This window comes from Ptychodera flava, chromosome 19 (genome assembly GCF_041260155.1).
Source record: "Ptychodera flava strain L36383 chromosome 19, AS_Pfla_20210202, whole genome shotgun sequence".
Lineage (NCBI taxonomy): Eukaryota > Metazoa > Hemichordata > Enteropneusta > Ptychoderidae > Ptychodera > Ptychodera flava.
In genome coordinates, this window is record NC_091946.1 from 31,820,004 (window position 1) to 31,844,905 (window position 24,902).

A 24,902-nucleotide genomic window follows, 5' to 3' on the forward strand; every position below is an offset into this window, starting at 1 on the left:
TCTTTCCAGAGGTGGACTAAATCCTTCTTGTTTTTGAATTTCTAGCGCCTGATGAAATATGTTCTGAATAAGTTCTGACCCCGGAGCCTCTGTTGTTGCAGCTTTTTCTTGTATTTGTGTAAGCAGCTGTTTATATTGAACGTAATAATGTTTATATTTCTCTCGCCTCTTTGATACTCCCGTTTTCCCTTGTATTACATCAATAACGACACCAGGTATAGGTGTTAAGGCTAACAGTACCGGAACTGTAGGAATTGCTGCTATTACAGCAGAGCTTACAAGAATTCCCTTAGTAATATTGAGAGCCATATCAATTCGACCCATTTAATTTATAACTGCGACGATATGCAGCGCTAGTTCTTTCAATATAGTCGGCCAATTGTTCAACGCTTTCAACAACTGAGATGTGCATTTTTTTTACTGTATATGTAAGGGATGATAAAAATAATTGTAGTAATATAGAAAGACAATATGGCAGAAGGAGGAGAAGATATACCACTCCAGGATTTCGATGATGCAAATTTAAATGATGATGACGCTACTGCTGAAACATTCTTTATAGACGATGATAATGCTCTTGCAGAAGCTGATCCTTTCCTTGCTAGCCCACAGGTTGATCGTTTGATTGGACAGAGAAGAGAACTTACACAAGATATGGCTGAACAACTCTTAGACAAATATAATATTACTGATCAGTATGCACGAGAAGAATTGATTATGAATGCTGAGATTGAAGTGGTGAACTGTATTATAAAAAAATCAGAGTTACAACAGATAAAGGAAGTAGATTTTTAGAGAAATCCTCAATAAAAGGTTAAAAGGAGGTTCTGAATTTGTAAACAAAGTATATAAATATAGTGAGCCCGAATATGTGAATCGTACATTGTATTCTGTAGATGTGGAAAACGATAAAATACCGGCTGAGAAGATGACGCCAGAAGACATGGGTGTATACAAAGATAAACTGACAGAGTTACGGCAACATGCTTCTGGTAATGCAGATAAAATACAAGCTTTTGAAAATAAATCGAACAATGGAACAATCTAAACCCAGAATATAGAGCTCTTAATGATGAATTAAAGATTGCGAATATGCATCTTGGCGAGCTTAACAATGAAAAGTTAAAATAAGGCTAGAGAAAAGAGAAGTTGAAAAACAGTTAAAGGAAATTCCTGAAGATCACACCCAAGGAAAAGAAAAAGCCAAGAAACTACTAGCTGAACTCATAACAAGAGAAGCTAAAATTGACAATCGAATTGAATACGAACATGGTAAGATCAGTGAGGCACGTGAAAGTCTGGCTACTACTAGGTCTCTTCGTGATGTAATTTCTGATCCAGAATTGTCACTCAGGCTGAAGCTGACAGAGTTATTTAAACGAAATGGTATAACAATCGCTGCAATACTGACTGCCCTTGGAATGACAATATCAACAATTGCCCTGGCTGTGACTAAAGGAGGAGGAGGAGCGGGAGCAGGGGGAGGAGGAGCAGGAACTGGCGGGTCTGGTTCAGGTCCACCCAAAGTATATACAAAAGCGAAAGAAATTGTAAAGCAATTTGGCGAATGGTTAAAAACCTTGGCCGCAAAAAGTGCTGCTGCAATACCAGGTTTAATCGGCTCCCTTGTCAGTTTTCTTTTAAAAACAGCAGGATCGGTTGTCGGATTTGTTGGAGAACAGCTATGGATATTTTTAACTGGATTAACATTAGTCATTATAAATAAAATTATGTATTAATATATCACACACCCCTACGGCATCAACATGTTTGGTGAAAAGAATATTGCAAAGTTTCTTTCTAAAATAAAGACCTGTTTGGTTTCTCTGTCGAATTGGAATGGTGCAAACTCCGAAGAGTAAATCGACATATCCTTCGAGCAAATCCAGGTGTCCGACTCAAAGATGATAATCTTTATCATAACATATTAGCTTTCGTGAAGGAATGTCAAAAGACTAACTTCTTTAAGCGACTAGAATTCATAGCTGTATTCCAGGATACTGAGGATGACCAAGAGGCTCATCATCTCCAAGAATATTGGGTTCTTCGATTGATTCGCGACACAGGCAATCGATTTATCTTTCAGGCAGACGGAAATATTTACGTAAAGATGTGATTAATTTTCTTTTTTTTTCTTCTACTATATACATTACACGAAAAATGGGGTACGATAGAACATTATCACCGACTTTCACCAACCGAATACCGAATGGAACAAAGTCAGAAAGAACTCATCACGTGATTGCTCATAATCCAAGTGAGGCAGATCCAGGCCAGACACTTATCATACGATGTCCGAAGTTAGAAAGCGGAGTACTCTTAGTTCCAGATACTTTCGACCTGGTTTTTGATCTCGAAGTAACAGGACATGAAGATAACCGAGTAGTACAAAATGTTGCAAAAAATTTGGTGGAGCGTATGAAACTCACATTTGAGGGTCAGACACTTTTCGATTTGAATAAATATAACCTTATTGAATGTTATCGCGATCTCTTCAAACATAAAAAGGAGAGAACTAACATGACACTGTACGGAATTCAGAACGAAAATCTAAGAAAATTGAGAAGTGGTGCGAAAGATGCAGATCACGCCGTCGCGGATGATTACTTACTTTTCGACACATATAAAACAAAATATGCTATTCGTCTCACTCATCCCCTCGTGACAGACCATGGAGTTGCATATCCAAAAGCGTTAGGGAGTCATATTGAATGGGAAATTACATTGGTACCCGTCTCCCAATTACTTGTCAGTAATAATAATGTTTTTACACCCAATTATAAATTAAAAAACATTCAAATGGAATACGAGACAATTTCTGACCTCGATCTCGCGAGGTCAACTGCTGGTTATTACAACAATGGGAAAAGTTTTCTCTACGAGCATATACATTATTTTAGAACAATCCCATTCAAAGAATCGGACACGGTTATCAATGAAAATATAAATGTACCACGACGTAGCATTAGAGGTATCGCTATACTCTTCACTAAAAATCAGAATCAGTTAGAACTGAACAGTGAACTTTTCTTTAACCCCTCCATTGAATCTGTGTCTGTATCAATCGAAGGTATTGCAAATAAAGTGTACGCTCAGAAGATGATACCAAGACAATTTTGGAAAGAAACACGACGGTATTTTGCTGAAGATAAAGATTGGTGTGAAATTGATATAGATGAGGTCGATTATTTGAAGAATAAATTCTGTCTGTTTATCGATCTGCGTAGTTTTAAAGATATTGAGTTTCATGGAAATGGTTTAAAAGTAATGAACACAAAGGACGGAATTCAACTTGAAATTCTGAAGAAAGACACCTCAATAGGTTGGCGATGACGCTCGCGATGACAATATATTTGCCCACATTTATGTTATCAGTGATGCCCTAGTCTCTATTGAAAATAGTAGATTAATGTCTTTACAATATTAACCATGACCCGTCGTCCGTCCTATCGGCCATGTTTCTGCCAGCCATTCGCCCGTGTCTGGATTGTATAGCTGCACACGTTTGATATCATTTGGCGCCATCATGATTTTACTGCGCTTTTCACTACGGATTTCTCCAGCCTTTTTCCGTACAAACTGTACAAACTGTGCCGGCTCGGGCTTCTTCCCAGTTTCAAACAGATCTTTATAATCTTCAAAGTTCAAATGTTTTCTAACACAAACATCTTTCACCCCTTTATTTTTTTTCGTCTCCGAAGTTGGAGTTCGAAAAGCATACACTTTCGAGCGTATGCCGACAAAATCAAGAATAGGTTCACCATTCAACTCATCTTTAATTTACCTATCACTTTTTATTAATCTTCGGAAAGTTGGGGGCTATCGCACCACTCACCCACTAGTATCATATATAGACTTCTCACCATTCTTTTCCACATCTTCTAGGACTATATCATTGAAAGTTACGTCCGGGTCCGGGATCGGTACACTGTAAACAAAACTGTCAGTATCCATGTAGGCTAATCGTATTCCAGGGAACTGTTTTCGAAAGTAATTGTAATGCGTCTCATACATAAGCAGCTTAGAAAGTTCCAGTACTGCGGCGCCGATGAAAACTGGTTTTACATATTTATGCTCATCCGTTTTCAGTTCCAGTAGGGCACTGTCGCAGGAATCGCCATCCTCTTCGGAAGTTATGAAAGTTATATGTTTCATCTTTGGATTATACTTCTGAATCTTTTTACGTCCACTATCCGTGCCGTTCCAGTCCGAACAAATTTAAAGTCTCTGTACTTCCGAACATCTTCTATTGTCTTACCGAACATTGCATTATTCATCAGCTTATAGAAATTCTTTTCGAAATCTGTCCTCCCCTTTGCCCCCCTCATTTTAGTGTTAAGTCAATATATTCGCGAGACATGGCCTCATCGAAAGCAAGCACCCGATAAATCTTTTTCAATCTCATTCCCATCCGAAGATAGAATTCCAGCAACTTGTAGTGTAAGACGTATCTCTCTCTATCCATCACACTTGTAATCAGTCGACCGCCCTGCCTCGGAAATTCATAGTGATGCGGCGCTAATGGCAAATCGCTGTGTTCTAGATGTAATTCGGGGGGATATTCTAAGTCTACTTCTAGAAAACTTGGTGGAAAGGTGGCGCCAGGTCCCCACGCTCCGCCGGCTCCGCCTCGGGCATACCATTTGTCCCACTCTTCCCTCGTCATCCAATGAAGTCCGCCCGTAGGCATTGGTTGACTCATTGCCCAGCCGTAGAGATTGTTTGCATCGAGATATTTTATTTCGGTCACCGGCTTCTCTGGATCGTAATTCGCGCCAGCGTAAGCCGGATGATTTGTCTGTAAATAATGAATATTACACTGGCTGATACCACCTCTAATTCCCCTCTGAATGAAATTCATCTGCTCATCATCTTGAATGAGTTTAAATTTATTACCTGTGTAAAGTAACATAGCATCCCATGTCAAGCCGGGCGCTGACATATAATGGGCTGGATCTAACTTATATGCTTCTAAACATGTGTCACGAAAATTTTCAAATATATTGCAAGAAGTAGAACGTCAGTCTCACAATAGAATTCCATATAATCACGGATCGTCTTACATCCAACTTCACCCCATACTCGCAAAGCATGTTCGTAATCGGACTCTGAAATCCCCTCTTCCATCAATTCGCTATAAAATTCCCCCTCTCCGGGAGTTCACCCTCTTCTAATCTGTCAACCGAGTCTAAATATTCGTACGGGAAGAAACCTTTCGCCCTTTGAATGTCCGGGTACGAAAGTGGGGCCGCCGTCCACCCATCCTCCGGCACAGTTTTTGCCAACTTCGCCAATGACCCCATCATCAGCTGAGCACTGTCCATAAACTTTATAGAAAAGAAACGTCTCTTTATCTCCCTCTTCCCATCGACAACAATTGAGCCACTAAAAATAAATGTTTTTGAGAGTCCCATAATTCCACCATTACCCGTCTTAGCTATTAAATTTGGCTCTTGTCCGGGACCATCATCTATTTCATGTAATTCTTTCAAATAAAAGAACATCGTATCCCTTGAGGTTGTGAAAGTAGATAGGAATGGTTCTCGACGGGCGACATCCTCGCAATAGAAGGTCGCCTCCTCCTTCACTACTCGGTATCCTGCCGGCTCTCCACATGCAATACAGACTGGATCACATCCGTCACGCTGGTAATTAGATCTATCTTTCATCGGTATTATTTTCCAATAATACGATTTCGAATAATACTCGGCCCGTTCTTTCATATCCTTTAGAAATTCTGTAACACAGGAGAGACCTGTGAATGTTCTTTTACCATAAACAGTGGGTGGTCGCCCCGTTCCGAAGGCGCCCCACCGTTCCACCATAACATACGAAAGACAAATTGGAATGTGTCGGCCGGTCCCCTTCTCAATAATTGCCTCAGTATCTGCATAGACGACGTAGGGAGAAGGAACCTTCTTCCGATGTCCTTCGAATTGACATACTTCCTTAGGAAAACTTGGCTTGGCGTCGTCTGTTCCACAGTATACCTGATGTATTTCTAATTCTTCTGTTGACTTAAAACCTCTTTTACAAACCGGGCAAATACACTTCCGTCTGCGCTCATTCTTTCGATTAGTACGAGAATTACGAAGGCGATTTTCCGCAGTAATTGGTACGAAGTGAGAACGGCCGCCGTCTTCGCCAACTATCAGTAAGATATTTGCTATTTGATTCCTATCGGCTTCGCCTTCGGAACTGGCACTATATAACACAGTTATATCGGACGGGGGAGTGGGATCATTTTCGTAGATCTGAAATACTTGAAGTTTGACCCCTGGATTTTGCTGCTCGAAGCGCCTGAATACAGTCATATCGGTGGGCGTAGGAAAGGGAATACCTTCCCAACAGTAGTCAGCCATAAATGGGGCGTACGTATTCCATTTTCTCCTTACCTGACCACATTTCTTTTCACGAAACTCCGGATCGCTCAACTTTAAACTTGCTACGATGGCGTATTGAAAACAATTCTCGCTGCCCGAAGGTAGCACCAGATCGCTAACACAATGCTTATTTTTTAACCATCCGGGAAGTTGGACGGCGCCAGCCCCCGGGCCAGCCCCGAGTAAAACTTCTACTAGAATTACTTCAAAATTAAGTATCTCCTCGAGAACGAGACCAGAACCCTCAACATTTTCAATTGTATCAAGCATACGATCGTAGCGATCTATTAATTGTTGCCCCACATCCGCCCCTCTTACATCTTTTGTGTATGTATCATTTAATTTAACATACAATGTACGCGGTTGTGTATTACCAGTTTTCGGATCCGATAATTTGACTTCCATTTCGGTATAAACAGAGTACATCTTTCGTTCTTTGACCATACCTTCAATATCCACCAGCTCCCCGATATCCTTGACTCGCTTGACTTCAGGAAATTCTTTTCGTAAAACTGCTCCCTTGAATGCTGTATGTAATTGACTGGCCATAATAATCTTTATGATATATACTATCCTAAAAATTTTTAAAATGAAAAAATGAAAAATAATTATTCTATGATAGGTCATCAAAATCCACTATAATATTTTTGTCAGCATTTATTTGTTTATATATCTCACCTAATCTTTCTAAGTCGACTATTTCTTTCCGCATCTTGAATTTCTGGTTTATTAGGCGCAGCACAAAATAACCTCTCAACAGTGAAAGAAAGAGCACGTTTATTTAAGCGCGGTTTAAATGCTAAGAATTCTATCTTACTACCTTTCCGGATATTACGAGGTACAATAGCAGGATTTTCTCGGACTGGCAATGGGCTCACTGTTTTAAAACCGCAGTCAATTTCTTGAACCATATCAATACATGTAGCGAAATCGTGAGCCCCTCTTTTAAACTGAAATTTAAAATACGCAACTGGCTGTGCCTCGCTCCCTCGCTTCCGATACACTTTAGATGGATTGTAAAATCCAGTAGTATTCTTGGAGTGAGCGGCCAGGCTTGCAGCATAACTTTTAGCAGTGCTTGCATCGAAACTTTCACCTAGGGTACGGAATATTATTAAATCAGTAAACTTTTGAAGACTCGGTTGCCAACGGACACACACCCCATCGCATGTAGCAGGATCTCTAGAACCGTACTTAGGTCCGATGGGGAAAACTACTTCTAGCTCACTGTCTACGTATATGAAAGGATCTACAAAGATTCACCAAATATGAGTTTGCCGTCACTGATTTGAATATTCTCTTCTCCGGTTTCAAGTATTTTTATTGCAGTTGAAATAGAAAGGATTGTCATTGTATTATCGTATATATCTTAATAAAAATAATTTAAAAAATTTTTTCTATGATATAGTATCCCCAAAATGCCATACATATTCATAAATGGACCAACTGGAAGTGGTAAGAGTTACGATGCATTAAATTTGGATCCGCTTCACGTACCAGAATTTGACACTAGTTTTTCCAGCAACATTGCCGACTTTTATAATGGGCGCTCCCCCGTTTCGATTGCCGATTTTCAGAAACAGTTTATAGATCATACTCTTAGTTTACAATATCAGGCTGGGGATGGGGAGGGGGAGTGGGAGGGCCTCCCTTCAGAACGCTACATTATTTGTGACTCTTCCATCATTCAACATCTGACTTTTTCTAGAATCCGGGGCGTTTCCGTGGCAGCGGAAGAAAAAAGGATTGTTTCTTTAGCATTTAACCATTTACATAGTTTCATTATCATATTCAAAGATATGCCCTGGGATTATTGCAGGCGGAATGTGTTGACTCGAGCCAGTCGTACGAAATAACCGCCTTAAAGAACTAGAAGAGATTCACAACAAGTTCAAACAGACTTTCTTAGAAATTTGCCACGACTACAGGCTTCCATGTTTGGTAATTCGGAACGCTCTTACGCATGAAGTTCTCAATAATATACTTAATCCAACAATTGATACCGAGACAGTTGGGCCAGTAGAATCTCCACGAGCTTTTGACTTTGGAATTGCATGGGGCGGCGGCAGCCAAGGATTTTTAATAGACGGTTTCAAGGAGGAGGAACTTGAAAAAGCTTATTATCCACCTGGTCAAGAACAACTAGAACAACCTCGAGTCTCACTCAAGAACCTACACAAACTTCTTAATGCTTGTGAATCTGTGCACGCTTATAATGCTTCTTTTGACTTACAGGCACTTGATATGATGAAACCTTACGGTTCTGTAAGGGACTTTGAAGTTACTTGTCTATGGCTCATGTCAGTTGTGTACATTATACTTCAACCAGAACTTATAGATAAAGCTGAAAAAGGGGGACTCAAAAGAACAGCTAATGGCAACATGCACAGTCGCTTTGAAGATCTTGCAAACTTAATATGTGCCTCCGGATCCTTCCCTGTACCACCTCATCCACATACGGCCGAAAAAGATGCAATAAGTGAACATTACTTACGACAGTACATGATAAATACTTGGCCAGGTGGGGGGTGGAAGCGAGGTGGTAAACTGACACTTTCGGCTTTCAAGAAATTAAGACTTTTTCCATGGTACTTATTGAATAACTTTCGTAAATACTTACGTTAGTACTTACGTAGTACTTGACAAGTACCAGCACAGGAACTTACGAAGTACTTACGTAGTACCAGCACAGGAACTTACGAAGTTCTAATAACATTTTCCTCCGGCTCCCAACTATTGAAACTTTCTGGATAACCTTTCCATTTTATCAGATAATATTTCTTTCCTCTAATTTTTTTCATCTTCAAAATTCGTTCTACTCTGTACAGCTCGTCAGCACCACGTTCTGAAGGTGCGCTCTGAAGTTCATCGGAATAGAAAGTGCCGAGTATTTCCTCTCCATTCAGATCTTTTATTTTGTAAACTGGTGGAGTTCCCAAGCCAGCTGCGTACACAACTTTTGAAACTACGAAAATCTCCTCTGTCCAATTTGTAAATATCCTTTCTTGAAAGTGGTCTTGTATTTTGTAATTCGGACTCGTTCTCCCGGCTTGAATTCAGGGTAACTCCCCCGGCTGCCAACTCAGGACCGAATAGTGTATAAAATGCCTGCCATCGTTCTCCTCTGTTACGTCCCTGGGTTTCATTTTGATACTTCCGTGAACGGTGTTATTGTAATTCTCAAGAAGTTCTGGTAGAATAGAAAGCCAGGAACGTGTCTGTCTGTATGTAAAGTATTTCCACATCATCGTCTTGAGGGTTCGATTAAAACGTTCAACAACGCTAGCTTTTTTGTCACTGTAGGTGTGAAACCAATGAATGCCTGACTCCTGGAGCCATCCCTGCATTTTTCGGTTCGTAAATTCCCGCCCCTCATCTGTCTGAAGTTTGTCGGGCCTTCTCCCGGATTTCTTAATCACGTCTTGTAGCGCCTGCAACGTATCATCCGCTGTTTTGACTGTATCGGCCTGGCCCATGCATATTTGCTTAGCACATCTATTACTGTTAGCATGTATCGAATGTTACGGTTCTCTTTTGCGAACGGGGGAGGGAATTCCACGAGATCCGCTTGCCATTGAGAGTCTATCGATGTTACAAAAACGCGCCGGCCGCCCGAACCACCCCCACGAGTACGAGGTACCGGTTTATGTAGATTATAAGTTAGCTGAGTTTTTAACCACTCCTGCACCTCTTTCTTGGTCACTTTCAGTCCGCTGGCCCGTGCTGCGTCATATAATTTTTGTACACCTCCAAATCCAGTTTTCGGGTTGTAATATAATTCTCTAAGAGTACCTTCGGCTTCAGCTTCCATAATTGCTATATTATACGAAAAATTTTATGTCGTACGGATGCCGTAAACGAAATACTAGTTTACTGAATTGTGTATTTTGCAATCGACTGATTAGTGAATCTGCCTTCTGTTTTGACATCCTCATTCCATATTGTTTTATAATAGAGTTGATGTCTATCTCGCTCGGTGTGAAAAATAGTACTAACATCTGTATGTTTTCCCTGAATGGTTTACTAATACTAGTATATTGTTGAGTCAGAACCCAGACAGATAATCTGTCGTGTCTTGAGCTGAAAGCAATTTTGACTAAATTGTCACTGCGCTTCTTCATATCTTTGCACGCGGCGCAGTCGTCGAGTACTATTAAAGTGTTTGTACCGGCCCATTCCTTATGTACGAAGGCTAGTGTATCTTCCACAGCATCGTGTTCGACCGGAAGCACGAATACGTTGTCATCTGTGAAAATGAATCTTTTATTGTACGTTTCATTGTTCATGAATGTCGGACAAATGAAAACTATATATTCGAATTTCCTTAAGTACGGACCGGTGAGGAGGTCCATTACAAATTCTGTTTTGCCAGAACCTATCGGTCCAGTTATAATCATGTTGAATGGTGGGGTTGCGAACATTTCCATCGGATCGGATCTATATACTGTAAATTAATAAACTGATTATGAATCTCTTCTAGTTCTTTTAAGTTACTGGCTCGAGTTAGAATATTCCAGTACCTACAATAGTAATGAATATTGCTAAAGATAACAAACCAATTTTACCATATTCGTGAATAGGGTCTGCGCTGGTCACGGCTGCTGCCTTCCGTTCCGAAGCGTTCCGAAGGGGGTGGAGGGCCTTCGGGGACCGAGTCGTGTCATTGTGAGGTGACTCTCCGGGCTCGTCCTGCCACTTCACGGGATCCCCCCCCTCCTCCCCTCCTTCCATCTCGTGTACAGCACTTTCTCGAACTTCCGTGTTTATATCACCATTCACCCCGAAGGACATAGATTCTGTTGCGTATTGCAATTCATTATTATAACCTGAGATTGCCGGGCCTGAAAGAATGACCATCTTAGACGGTAAGAGAAGTAAATTGGGCGAGACTGCCATATCAAGTTTGACACCAGTATTCATTATTGTGTCTTGATATCGCCGATAACTGATTACTTTGTCGGTATTACGAATTTCATCTTCGAGGAGAACGCCGAATTCTTTTCGGACTTGCTGTGCACTGCCAGTATCACCCACAATGGTACTACGAATATTCGCTTGTGCGCCAAGTATGCAATATACGTAGGCTTCAAGGCTTTCATTGAGGCGAGCGAGACCGGCCTTTGTTAGTCCGGAGTCTCCTGTCAGAGGGATGAAACTATTATATTGTCCCTCCGATCCATCATTTCGGAAGAAATAGTAGTGCGGTCGTTCTTTGTCGGACAGTACATGTTTTTTCTTTCCAAAAATTGTATGTGTATAGAAAACACCTCCGTCGGCGGAGAGGAAAAAGTCCCGACCGTTGTATATCGCTTTTGGCTGTCGAACAGGCCCACGATTAGTGTAATATTCATATCCATAACCAAGACCTTTATTTTGACCTTTTCGATATCGAAAGTCGGACTTCGTTGGACTTATATTTCCAAATTCTGTACATAGAAGTTCATATTGGACGAGATTGTACGGATTGTCGCCCGCTTTGAAGGTGGGGGTATCGTCTGGAAGTGCAACGCCCATTTCGTGAAGGATCGACGAGTATTGTAAAATATACATGAAAACGGCAGAATGATCGTATTTGGGGCGGAAATTTCTTATCAAAGAGATGGGCGAATGATATACCGCAACCAGTAGTGCTGCACCATACGGCGAAATTTAATTGCTGGTCCCAGTATTTCATCTTTGGGCCGCCAAGCCAGACATTACTTTCTTTAGCTGTTCGATGAGTGATTACGTTATCTTTGAACACATCCCGTGGATGAAAAGTAAATTTATCTGTCGGCGTTACATATATTTCTAAGTCCATTAGAATAGGTTTTACTCCCCGTCCGGTTTGGAAGGGGGGTATCAGCATGCTGTACTGTCGGTACGCTCGTCTTATTCAATTGAAAAGCAACTGGGAATAGGTCTGTACTCATTATTCGTGTTTCTATATACATATAGATTTAAATGGAGGAGAATTTTCCCGGAATCCCTGTCGGAATCCCTATCGGTACGTTAGGGGTACTAACATTCCAGACTATGTTAATACTTTATTTCGGATTCAGGTTTAAACGAATTTTTTATTTTTTAGTAAGAATAGATAACATACTGCAAACAATGGAGAATTTAATAAAGTCATCAGCAGCGGCAAATATGGCAGCGCATTCCGAAGGGGCTTCGGCGCCTTCGGTGCCTTCGGACGCTCAATCCATAATAGAGACAAAACGTGAAAAAATACTCTGTGTCATCGCAAGTGGTCAAAGTAAGTTATTTTTGGTAAGGAGTTTACAGTTAGAGAAGTGGAAACGTGGAAAGATAAATTCATAACACGAGCCTTTAAAGTCTATGAAGCGAAATACAGTTCTCTTATAAGTGATACCATCACTCAAAGTTTCATAGATCTAGGAGCCCATGCAATTAGTCAGGTAGTTCCAATCGATGATCGAGATAACTATGCCACTGATCTTAAAAAGGATTTTATTCTAAACAGTGAAATAAAAACGATTATCAGGACGGATAGCGTTACACGTGGGGGCCCCTGATTGCTCTAATTTCCACCGGTTTAATTACGGGTAAACATTTAAATTTTAAAAAAATCGGTTTTAATATAGTACCTGAAATAAATGGATTCAACTTCGCCGACTCAGCAAACGCTTCCGCCAGGGACTCCGTCAGAAGCCCCGCCGACGGAGCCCACACCGCAAACGACTCCGTCAGGGACGATCTTCCCTACGCCACAGCGCAACATAGAGAAAGTGACGTTACCGCCGAAGCATCCAGGGAGAGTTGCTGCGGGCAAGAAATTAGCGGAATGGAACAGGAAAAACAAGGAGAAGAAACTAAAAGCAATGAAGGGGGAGGGGGATAGCGATGCGGTAGCAGACCTACCGCCTACAATGAAAGAACAGTGTGATAATAATTCACGCTGGTATAATAAATGTTATCTTGTTTTAGGAATTGTGGGAGTTTCATTGACTGCATTAGGACTATATTGGGGGCGTGCTCGGCATATTTGTCCCGTTAATCGATCGAGTCCAGATCGGAAAGATCCTCCCCAGAAAGCGAAAAAAACAGAGCACGTAGCGGCTCCCTCCGGAACAGTTCCGACAGGGGAGGGGGAGGGGGAGGGAGGACCCAGCTCCTCTACATTGTATGAGATGGATTAACTCCCCATATTTTTTATTTTTATTTTTTATTTTATATACTAGTCAGCAATCATGGATATTAAAACAGTTGTAAACACAATGTACGATGGTATTGTAATCGCAGGACTTGCGATGGGATATCTTATGATCTCCAGCAAATTTCTGAAAATAGAGGTTGGCGATCCAAGTCGACCAAATTTGACTCGATTGGCAAAATTAGGTGGTGCGACTGCTGCTGCGGTTGCGACCAAAGATCTCCTTGAACAGAAAAATATTATTCCTGCTGAACCTTATACTTCGTAATAATAATATTCATCGAACATTTATACTTAGTAATATATACAGCGCACAACAATGATAATTTGGATTGAAAGCAAAACAGGTGAACCTGTTACTGTTAATTTTTACCCTTGTATTGACACGACACAGTTTACGAAGATAAGACTGCTAGAGTGCGGACTATATAATTCATGGCATAACATAACATCGACAAATAATGTAATAAAATATCAAGAAGGTGACCAACCGAAGAAGACTAAATCAATACGTCCAGGTAACTACAATATCGATACGTTAAACAAAGCAATCGGGTTGAAGCAAAAAATTAATTTTGAAAAACATCTGCCGACAAACCATGTTTATCTAACTTTGGCTAAAGATATTAAAGTCTATTTCAATGCCACAGGTAGCTTCGCCAACGTCGTCGGATTTTCAGATAAACCTGAGAACAACCCAGTTATAAAAAGTACTATGAGTCCGAAGAAAGTGGATTTCTTAACAGTCACTAAATATATAGTTCATTCAGATGTAGTCGATGTTACTGGAAATTATGTTTCATTGGTTCGGGTGCCTCCGGAGGATACATACAGGGGAAAGTATCGAACTGTTTACAAATACTTCCCATCCGGGATACGAGAGAAATAAGTGAAAAGGTTACTTACGATTTTAAAAACGGAGCAATTTCTATGCCATTGAGAAAAGGGGGAGATCATGAATTCAATGCGTATCTGGATAACGATCAGGATGGGAACATGATCGATTTCAATAACTGGCCAATTAGCTTTTGTATTGAATTATTGTAGTCGTTCCGCCTACCGGTGTAACATAAACCATCCCACGACTAATCCTCCAGCAATATAGATCATCTCATATTTCTTTTGCTCAGGGCTGGGTTGATAATAATCTGAGAATTGAACTGGACTTGACGTAGAGTTGCTTTGCACCGCTTCTGCTTCTTCCAGGATTTCTGCATCTGTATCTCTTAATTCTGCCGCAGCATGTGCATCCTTTGCTTGATTTTCTCTTTCCCAATCAGCCTGTAGTAATCTTTTTCTGACCAGACGTTGCGATCATGTTCAAATTTTTCTAATGCTTTATCATGTCGGACCTTCTCTTCAAAAGAGCGTCACCATTCCCAGAAAGCTTTTGTCCGATAATATTTCCTCCTGTGAATGCCGTTGCATTTAATACAGCACCGAGAACTGTCATTCCTATAGCTGAAGCCATGGTTGTGTATATTACAAGGTATTATTTTAATTTTCACTGTATATAGGTCCCTACGGAGTATGTCTGATCCAAGTGGCTTCGGTCTAGGTACAATTCGTATGCAAAATCTTGAGCTTGAAGATCTGAGTGATGTTAAAGTTAACAATAATACTAAGATGGCTGCTAATCATAATAAGGATTACGTCCTTCGTTATAAAGACCGCGAAAAATATTTCGTTTTAGCCAATGCCGCGGCGCCACCCCACGAACATGCTGTAGAATTTTCCGAACTTAAAGACATTGATGAAACTGTAATTGACGCCACAAAGGCTTCGAATGATTCTACTCCTTTTGCTCTGACATGGGATTCGGCTAGTCAGAAATTCATGCCTTATATGTGCCGCGTAACATCTTAGATATATTGGATAGTGAAATTGCAGGAGGTGTTGCTGAACCACCAGGAACTCCGAATGTGATTTTTTTGATAGCAATGTTAACAAGTACAAGTTGCTAGATTTTCGTAGTGGCTTACTCCTACGAATCCATACATTGCACTTCTTGGTATACCGATTCACCTTAAAATTAGTCCTCTTAATACAATAATGAAGGCAGATAATACACTAAGAAGGTGGATAAACGAGGGGGAGAATTATTGCTCGTATACAGCTAGCGGAGTTCCAGTTAGATTATTTGGGACACAACTTTAAAGAAACTGGGTCTTAAAAGTGTCGGTGATGAGGCAGCTGTTCTCACTTTACAGACTGTAAATCAACAGATGACTGATAATATGAAAATACTTCAACATGGTACAGTTCTCATTAGATGTGTAAAGTTAGCTACTGGAGATGAATTTGACGATTTGGTTGGATATTATGCTATGAAAACAGATAACAGAACAACTTGTGATATTATCATAAGTATTGATAAAGATCGGGGAGGGGAAATGAGTATTGAATGTTTTGTTGGTGGGAATAGAATAGAGAACGACTTAGGAACTACATTTGTACGTAGAGATAAAAGAGTGAACACTTTAGATATCAGTACCATTCATCTGAAACGTCTCATATTGTTTGAAGTAATGGTCTTCCGACATATTTTAAGTTCAGAGGAAATTACTAAAATTTTATCTATCGGGTGAACAAGTTAACTAGAGTCGTTCAGAAAATGTTTCTGAAAACTGTAGAATGACAGACATTGAACATGACATCACAAGTTACTAAGCAACATTCGAAGCTCGGTATTGCGAAAGCGGTATTGCGAATTCCCTGCTGGAAAGTTCCTGCCTGAAAACGTACCGATAGGGGTATTGCGCAACATCCCTATGGTTCCGGTAGGGGGAAAATCTCGTTCCGACGACTCCAACATAGTGAAAAGGGACCAGCCAGCAGATAAAATTCACATCCAGAAACGAGAATCGTCTTCGAAACTGTTGCCTTTGTAAGAGCTCCTGTACGGCTCCGATACGGCTCAGTCAGAATCTATCTAACAAATGAGAGAGAGAATAGAATGTCGTTCTGTTTTGCTCAGTGGGGTGAGTCATAGCTAGTGTATTGCGCAAGTTCCATTTGGAATGTGAATGACTCAGCAGGGAATTTCCCCGCTTAGTTCAGGACAATGCACTGCTGCGCGTGCGTGAGTTCGTATATAGGTCAGGGTTATACTTTAGTTACATGGATGGTTAATTTTTCCTTCGCTTCATGTAGATAAATGAATAAAATGGGGTGTAAAATTCTTACTTCATCCCAGTTGACCACTTTTATTTTACTAGTTATTCCATTATTCAGCATTGCGGCCCCACAGCGAGCACGTTTTGTTTTGGAAAACGAAAAAAGGACTGCGCATTTAAAAGGAGGGAAAGTATCGGATAAACCATGTAATATACAAAACCATAAATCTTGATAATGGTGCACAATATTGATAATAATGTTTTACTGAACGATTTATCACATGTTTTGAGTCCTCACGCACGCATTTGTCGTCTGTCTGGCTGGCGCTCAGCATGCAGTGCCCGTCCGATACGCTGATTGTACTACCACGTTTGTTGACAACATGGTTCGCTTCGTTGCCGTATAGGTGAAACAGAACTCAGTACGTTTGCAAACTCCTAGACGGTACTGGGTTTGACACATGGCATATTATGTATGTCAGTGGCATTGTAAACGATGCAGGCATGAAATGCTACTCGAACCAGCCGTAAACGGGCCAACAACGGCAGCTTGCTGTCATCAACCTTGACCGGAAGTGTCTACGGATATACGGATATACGGATTCATCCCCAGCAGCAGTCTTACCTGAACATGTGTGTAATGTTTGATTTTGATTTGCTCTACCGCACTTCCCGAAGTGTGTTGTTATGCAATAAAGTATTATTATTATTATTATACAACAGAGCCATTCAAAGTCTCGGTCCAAGGTCAGCTACTACCAACAATCATGACGACCGTTTACTCTCCGTTGATCTATTCTCTGCCACCTAATTCTGATGCACTGACTGTAATCAGAGACAACTTTCATTCATCGTTTTTTTCTCCATATCTGTGATTTTACCTTGCCTTGTTCTCGATATCGCGACTGTACCGAAACCCTCCAGTATGTTTGTCAACTGTACCTTTCAAGCACCCGTTTACGTCAAGTTCTGTTGTTCGCCGAAATAAAATAGCTCTTCTCAAGAAGCCATCGAAAATTAAATTTATAGACACAATTATTATTGAAATATAAACATTAGAATAACAATGTTGAACTCTGTTGATATCGTTTGCAATGAATGCTGTACTACTAGCGACATAATAATGATCGTATTGATCAGCTGATACCATGGCATGCAGCTCGCTGATCATGCTGATGAACATACGTTTTCTTTATCTCTGGCATTTCACCGTGTCGGCTTTTTGAATGGCATGATATTTAAAGGTGATGTTTCAAGTTCGTTATAGACGGTAGGGATGCAGTTACGTTTCATTTCCTTCGAAAATACATCGTTTTTCAATTCAAAATGAACCGTGAAAGTGCTGGTCATTTTTTGTGCTGAACGCGTGTTCAGTGCATGCAGTGCACTGTGCAGTGTGGAGTGCATGTAATATGTACAGAGTCAGGGCCGATCATGCTGGACGACGCTCACTGGCTTCAAACTCAGTTTAAATTTCCTTTTTATTCGTTTTCTACAACTACAAATTCACTGGCATTGCCAAAACTATAAAATAATAGCAATAATGCACCCCCTCCCGGCCCATAATGGACTCAAGCAAACTTTGCACTCTATAATGTACTCGGCTTCGCCTCGTACATTATGACAGTTATTATGTCGTGCAAAGTTTGCTTTCGTCCATTATGGGCCGGGAGGGGGTGCATTATTGCTTAAATATAGTGTGGATAATATATATTATAAAAGCAATTACGACAGCAGCAATAAGATGTATTGAACTGCCTACTGCATTGTTTGTTACGATCATGCCGTCCCCGTTTCGTTGAAGCTACCGCCTCGATTGAAAAAGGAAGTTTGTGAAGATGCAGACGCAGGAAAAGTGATTCTGCACGGTTCAAGCCCTTTCTGTACAGGATTTACCGTATTATTAGTTTTATTCTCGAACCGATCGTTGGGAATCTTTTGTTACAAAAAGATACGAATTGAATAGTTTGTTTGATTTGTGGAATTGATCGAATCTTTAGGCGGCGTGCCTTTGATGACGTTTAGTTTGGGTGCTGTGTCTGAAGTCAGTGGCTGATTTATTTTGTTCTTGATCTTTGATCTTGATCAGATAAAGTGGAGCGACAAGATTAATTGTTTCCAAAACAATCGACATTATTTTGAACTGAATGTATAACGCGTCTCGGGGACAGATGTTCGGACTCTCAATTTTTTAAATACATGTCTGGTCCATCGATTGTGGGTTCAGTTTAAAGCTCTTGGGGTAAGTATAATTTTCACTGTCTTAGGGACTGGACACAATTACAGGGGGTGGTGTGGGCCGGTGTTTTTCGAAACACCGCTGCATAAAAAATAATGACCCTTCAAAAGTTCATGCACAAAAATTAGTGACTCTCCCCCTTATCCGTGCATGAAAATAAATGACCCTCCCCTGTTACTCAATACCCCCAACAAACCCGCAATGTGTTCAAGACCCCCCTTCTGACTTGCTATACCTTTGAAATCCCCCTCTCAAAAGGAAGGCATAATGTGGCTAATATAACGCTTTGTCCAAAAAATTTCAAATCATATGTGTGTGATAATTCATGTAAATGTACTTTGCTTGAAGTGGCAGGTAAAAAGTGCATGCCTGTACAAACAATGTAATTTTTAGATTTCATCGATAATGTTGATTCACTATACATGGTAGTTGACTATAAGAAAACTATGAACGTGTATTTTCCAATATAAAACTAGCAATATCTGTTCATCTATAGATGTTTAATAACTGATATAAATATACTTGATTAGCATGGGTTGTTTACAAGTGCACATGTGAACAAGATATTTGATTTTGGAATGTCACTCGAAATGTTGATCCACTATACATGGGAATCTATGACAAAACTGCAAAAAAATTCTTTCAGTTAATAATATGCACTTTTTGTGCATATATGGACCCTGAATAATTGACATAATTGTACTTGATTAGAAGAGGGTGGTAACACGTGCATCTGTGTACAAGAACTTTGTTTTTGGAATTTCACATAAAAAGTTCATCCATTATACATTGTAGTCTATGAAGAAAATAAGAATAATTGTTTTGACCGATAGAATTCAACGAACATAACTGTTGTGTTGTTGTTAATGCTTAAACGTAACGTAGATGTCATAAGAAACGCTACATTTCTTGGCCTGATACAACTCTCTGCTAACGTACATGAAGAGAGTGTACGTTAGCAGAGAGTTGTATCGGGCCAAGAAATGATAGTGTCCTTGTAGTGTTTCTTATGACATCTACGTTACGTTTGAAACATTAACAACATCACAACAGTTATGTTCGTTGAATTTTATTAATCAACCACAAGAATAATAAACATAAAAAACAATACAAACAACAACAACAACAACAACAACAACAACAAGATGTCTGGGTTCCCTGTGGGTAAAAGAGCACGCCCCAGTACCAGCTGTGTTGCTCACATCTCTGTAACAGGGAATTTTTTCTTAGATCCATGTTACAGAGTTGTTTGTACAATAGCTGATACAAATCAACATTAGACCCTTTCACTAACATGGTTTGGTCCAGCCCATTTTTTGTTAAACTGTACCCCCACACAGGGAAAAGGGGTGAATGGGTTAAATGATTACAAGAACTATATAAGGAGTGACCCATTTGATTTTGAGGGGCAGAGGAAATGGGCATGGTAACATTTTTTCACCAACCTACGCAGCAAATTTTTAAAGGTTATTTTGAAGCTTTATCTGCAAAGCCTGCACGAACATTTTTTCCTGTAATTGTAAATAACATTTTTGTTCAAAAATCCAACACCCTCAACCCCAAGAAATCACATGGACCACCATTTCTGACTGAAATTGAGTACTCACTTCAAATGAATAGGCATTGACTGGCCTTTTTCCTCGACGACCATGATCTCTTGGTACCACACCATGGGTTTTGTAGTGGGCCTTTAGATTTTTAAACCTCTTTTCACCTAGAATAATAAAAGAGATACAATTAAAATATCACATTATGATATGAAATATGGCAAAAACACGCTATAATAAAGGTCTTAAATGAAAGTTTCATTAGAATGTACATTTATTGCAAATATTGAATGAGCTGCCGTTTTTTTTTCAATAAAACTAAAAAAGGTATATGCATGGCAGATATTACTAAAAAGCTACACAATATTCCCATTAATATAATCCCCAACAACGCCCATCTTTACCAATAAGGGACAAGTGTTGGAAATAAGATGAAGTTAACCATACATTTATAATTACAGGCCCGGAGAGGTATGGAATTACCTAATTTCATGGGTACTGTGACCCATGAGTCTGTTTCATTAACCCTTGATAATCTGCACAAAGGACTGAGGAAGATTCACCAATATTGATTAGTTTTTTTATTGGAATTCTCCTGATTGTCACGATGTGTTGCTTTCTAGTATTGTGTTATCTCTATCAAATTAATTTCAACAATCTGATTTACATACATCAATCAATATTTTTTGAACTTATGCTCGCACAGAATGTGACGTACATCAGAAAAAAATCGCATGCGAAAATCACTCACCTAAGTTGTGGATATAACGCTAAACTTTTTCACAGGTACGATGACCATCAAAAACGTAGTCAAAGAACTGTCGCTCACGTTTACCACCTCGGATTGGTTCACCCTGTACTTCACACTGCTCTAGCTTTGCTAAGACGAGAACATCGAGTTGGTCTTTTTGGAATTCGGACATGTTTAAACGATATTCCCACACCCTGTCAACAGAAAAGTTAGTGTAGCACTGATGCTTACAACCGCAGCCAGTCCGAAAGACAGCTTCCACCGATGATTTGTCCAGGTCATCATCATCTTCACGGTGATCGTCTTCGTGAACCATCTCTGGATGAGTTTGAGAATAAAATCTGGCTAATTCGGTCGGATCTGCTTCTGTTAGCGGCTCGTCTTCATCACTGTCGTCTTCATCGTCGTTAGCATCGTGACGAATGCAATCTTCGCTGACGTTTTCAGTTGAACCCTGAGAATTCGCTCTCGACTCCGGAGGACTGAATGTTTCAAACAACTCCTCTTGCCTTTCTTCAAGGAGAGTTCTCAGTTCTTGATTAAACTGCGGATCAATAGGTGCTGAAAAAGCCATGATTCACAACCGCTAACAATTACGCAACACGCACTGTCATCAAAACTTCTCGCTCGGTACCCCTGACCTCATTAGCACGGAGGTCACGTGTAAAACGTAAACAAAGTGGCGGGAACAAAATACGCTAGAACGTAAATGCCAAGTTTTTTCGGATAAAAAATCAAATTTTAAGAACAAATGACATAAGCATGTTGTGTTTTTTCACGATGTACTAAATTTCATGCTTTTTTTCCCGAAAACGCGAGATAGGAGACGATATTTCAATTTTCCCCGTCAGTGTGGGCGACAATATTTGCATGTGAAAGCGCACAGTGAACGTCACTTATTCAAATGCAAATTACTGAAAATGACGTAACCTTGCATAAGGGCCCTTTTCGCTGATATTCAGTAAAATTATTTTATTCTAAAAATACACAAAACATTTATACGGTAAAATACAATAATTTACTGTAAAATGGGCAAATAAACATTGCTACTTTGTATGTAAAGTTTGTCAGAGGAAACTACCAACGGTGTTAACACCCTCCTATCAAAAACATAAGCAATAAAAATCCCCATAAACACTGTAGATCGTTTTAAAAAATATGAACAAAGTAATGACAAAACTGGTTTTACTTAAATATTGTGGATTACGTTTTATGTTCATACTTGTTTAAAACGTACAAAACTCATCTGAAAAAGCTCACAATTTGGCTTACTTATTGTGTTGAAAACACGTATATGTATGAAATGCATACTCCATTTTTGTAACATGGCTTCTTAAAGACATTTCCTCTTGTATAGACAATTGTAAATTTTGAAGAAAAAAAGTTAGTCGAGGCTTCTCTAGTGCACATGGTATATAGTTGTCCACACTAAAGTAAACAAAACATGTCAAGTTGTCAAAGTGTCACAGTAAGGCACAACATGCAGAAAGTGGGGAAAGTGGGTCCTTGGCAGGATAAAAACCTATTTCCTTGTCCAACGAAGTCCTTCATAAACAAAAAGGTTTGTTTGTTTGTAATATCTTTAAATAAACCCTGAAATAAATCGGTGACATTTCAAAAATCTACTTCTCAGAAATTAAAAACATATTCGTAAAGACCTTTCAAATTCTGGTGTACCCTGCTATTAATTTTTATACAATTTTTTACCAAAAATGGTAAAAATCGCCCTTAAAATAAAAGAAAACGTAGATTTCATCATAACTTGAATATATCACATTCTGGTAATCCCTAATATCTTAAAAATATCTGAAATGTCTTTAATGTCTTAAAAATACAAAGTTGCAAATTTCTCCATAATTTGAACAATCTGAAAAAGGCTATCAGTAGAGATCTATGTCCTAAATATCAAAGCTGTTAAATTAGCAGTTTGAAGAAGATTTTTTAAAGATTTTTTGACCAAAAATGACAAAAATTGCCATGAAATATAAAAATTTGAATATTTCATCACAATTAGCACAAATTAAACTAAGGTCAATATTAGGGACATGTTTACCAAATATTGACTCACGTCAGTAAAAGAGAAGACGAAAATCAGCCTCAAAAACATAAATTGCATATTTCATCATAATTTTAAACATATCTGATCATGGTAATCCCTGGGAACCTGTAATCCAAATATTAAAGGATTCGTACAGAAGAAAAACCTTGTTATGTACAAATTTGAGTACAATGCTACACATCCACTCATTTAGCTGACAGCAAAGCTAAAAACCAGTTGCTAAGAACAAGAAACGCGTTGAGCTACAATACAAAATAATCTTAGGTTTGATAGCAGGCTACGATCAACTAAATGTTACAGTGGCATAAGCTTTCAAAAACGTGAAGTGTCCTTCATCAGATGCAAGGGGGAATGAGAAATTGAAGCAGAAAGTGACAGAAAACTCAGAGTGAAAATTTCAGAAAATTCAGTAATTCAGAGTGGACATTTTAACTCTGAATTTTCTGTCGCTTTCAGCTTTATTTTTCATTCCACCCTTGCAGCTGATGAGGGAGACTACACGTCCGTGAAAGCTTGTTCTCCTCGATTTCAGTTAAGTCCATTTTTTACATCCTGAAAATAATGCAACAATAGGTAATATGGCGAGATGAGACTTTCTATGAAAGACAAGGGGCTGATTAGGTTAAGGAAAAGGGAGCCTCTTTACAATACTGTTACAAAATATTTGCTTATTCTTGTCATCAACTGATTAAAAGAAACAAGCCAAACTCTAATATGCTGAAACAATACATTGTATTCTCTGCGATGTTTAATTGATGTTTTACATGCGATTGTGTCTACTAAAAGACATGTGTTAGCTGTGATTACGCAGCGGTACTATGCAAGGCGTATCGATCGCGCTCGGGTCAAGGGTTATCACTACAGTGTGTTGCGATGACCCTTGACCCGAATAAGATTGATCGATAGGCCATGGCCAAAAGTACCTCTGCGTATTCACAGCTAGTTGTTGGTATACCAGCCACTGAAAGAAAAAAGGTTTCTTCACGTAGTTAAACTAATTTCAAAGGATAATAATACAGATGCTTCAAAATCTAATACCTTTTACTATTTTGGAGAGAAAACTTAGGCTACCCTTTCTGGTCTTGATTCCGCACGATCATGACTTCAGCGTGCGCCTACAAGAAAATGTCCCAACTTCCGTTTTGATGCATCATGGATAAGGAAAGGCACCAAACTGAACACCAAGTGTATAGAAGTAGAACGCCTCTTGCACGCCGATGTTAAAATCAAAACGTTCATGGTGGTTTTCTGATTGCCTTTTCAAATTTTCAAAATTTCAACCCGCAATAAACGTGTAACATTATTTTTTAGATTTCCTTTTTTAGTAAAAACATGCTTCCAGGAATTGTAGACCGGAAATGTTTTTCACTTAGTGTGAAATTTGTCATACCAAAATCCGCGTACGTATGCCGGACAGCGAGACATTAGTAAAGTTAATATAGCCATTGTAAAGTAAAAAACACAAAAGATTGTTAACTGTTTCAGAGTACTGTAAAATTTCTGTGATGCTGAGTTTTTGAACACTTGAAGGAGATGGTTGTTAATACATCGTGTTCAGGCTTAGAACATCATTGTTAATAATATGAACACTAGTGTTAACAATGTGAACACTAGCTTTTCAAATTTGAACACCGACATGTACATTTTGAAC

General features: G+C 39.4%; 1 protein-coding gene across 1 annotated transcript; it reads right to left on the minus strand.

Moving 5' to 3' along the window:
* Positions 1–20,505: 20,505 nt before the first annotated feature.
* Positions 20,506–21,920, minus strand: LOC139119289 (uncharacterized). The gene is made up of 2 exons (XM_070683032.1): positions 21,193–21,920; positions 20,506–20,608 (listed from the first exon to the last, which is right to left on the minus strand). Exon 1 carries the CDS (start codon positions 21,764–21,766, stop codon positions 21,212–21,214), a length of 555 nt encoding a protein of 184 aa, XP_070539133.1. The 5' UTR covers positions 21,767–21,920; the 3' UTR covers positions 20,506–20,608; positions 21,193–21,211.
* Between the last annotated feature and the right edge of the window lie 2,982 nt (positions 21,921–24,902).

Bases quoted from the DNA above. Each gene is read 5' to 3' on its own strand.
- LOC139119289 (XM_070683032.1), bottom strand. From the start codon at position 21,766: ATGGCTTTTTCAGCACCTATTGATCCGCAGTTTAATCAAGAACTGAGA.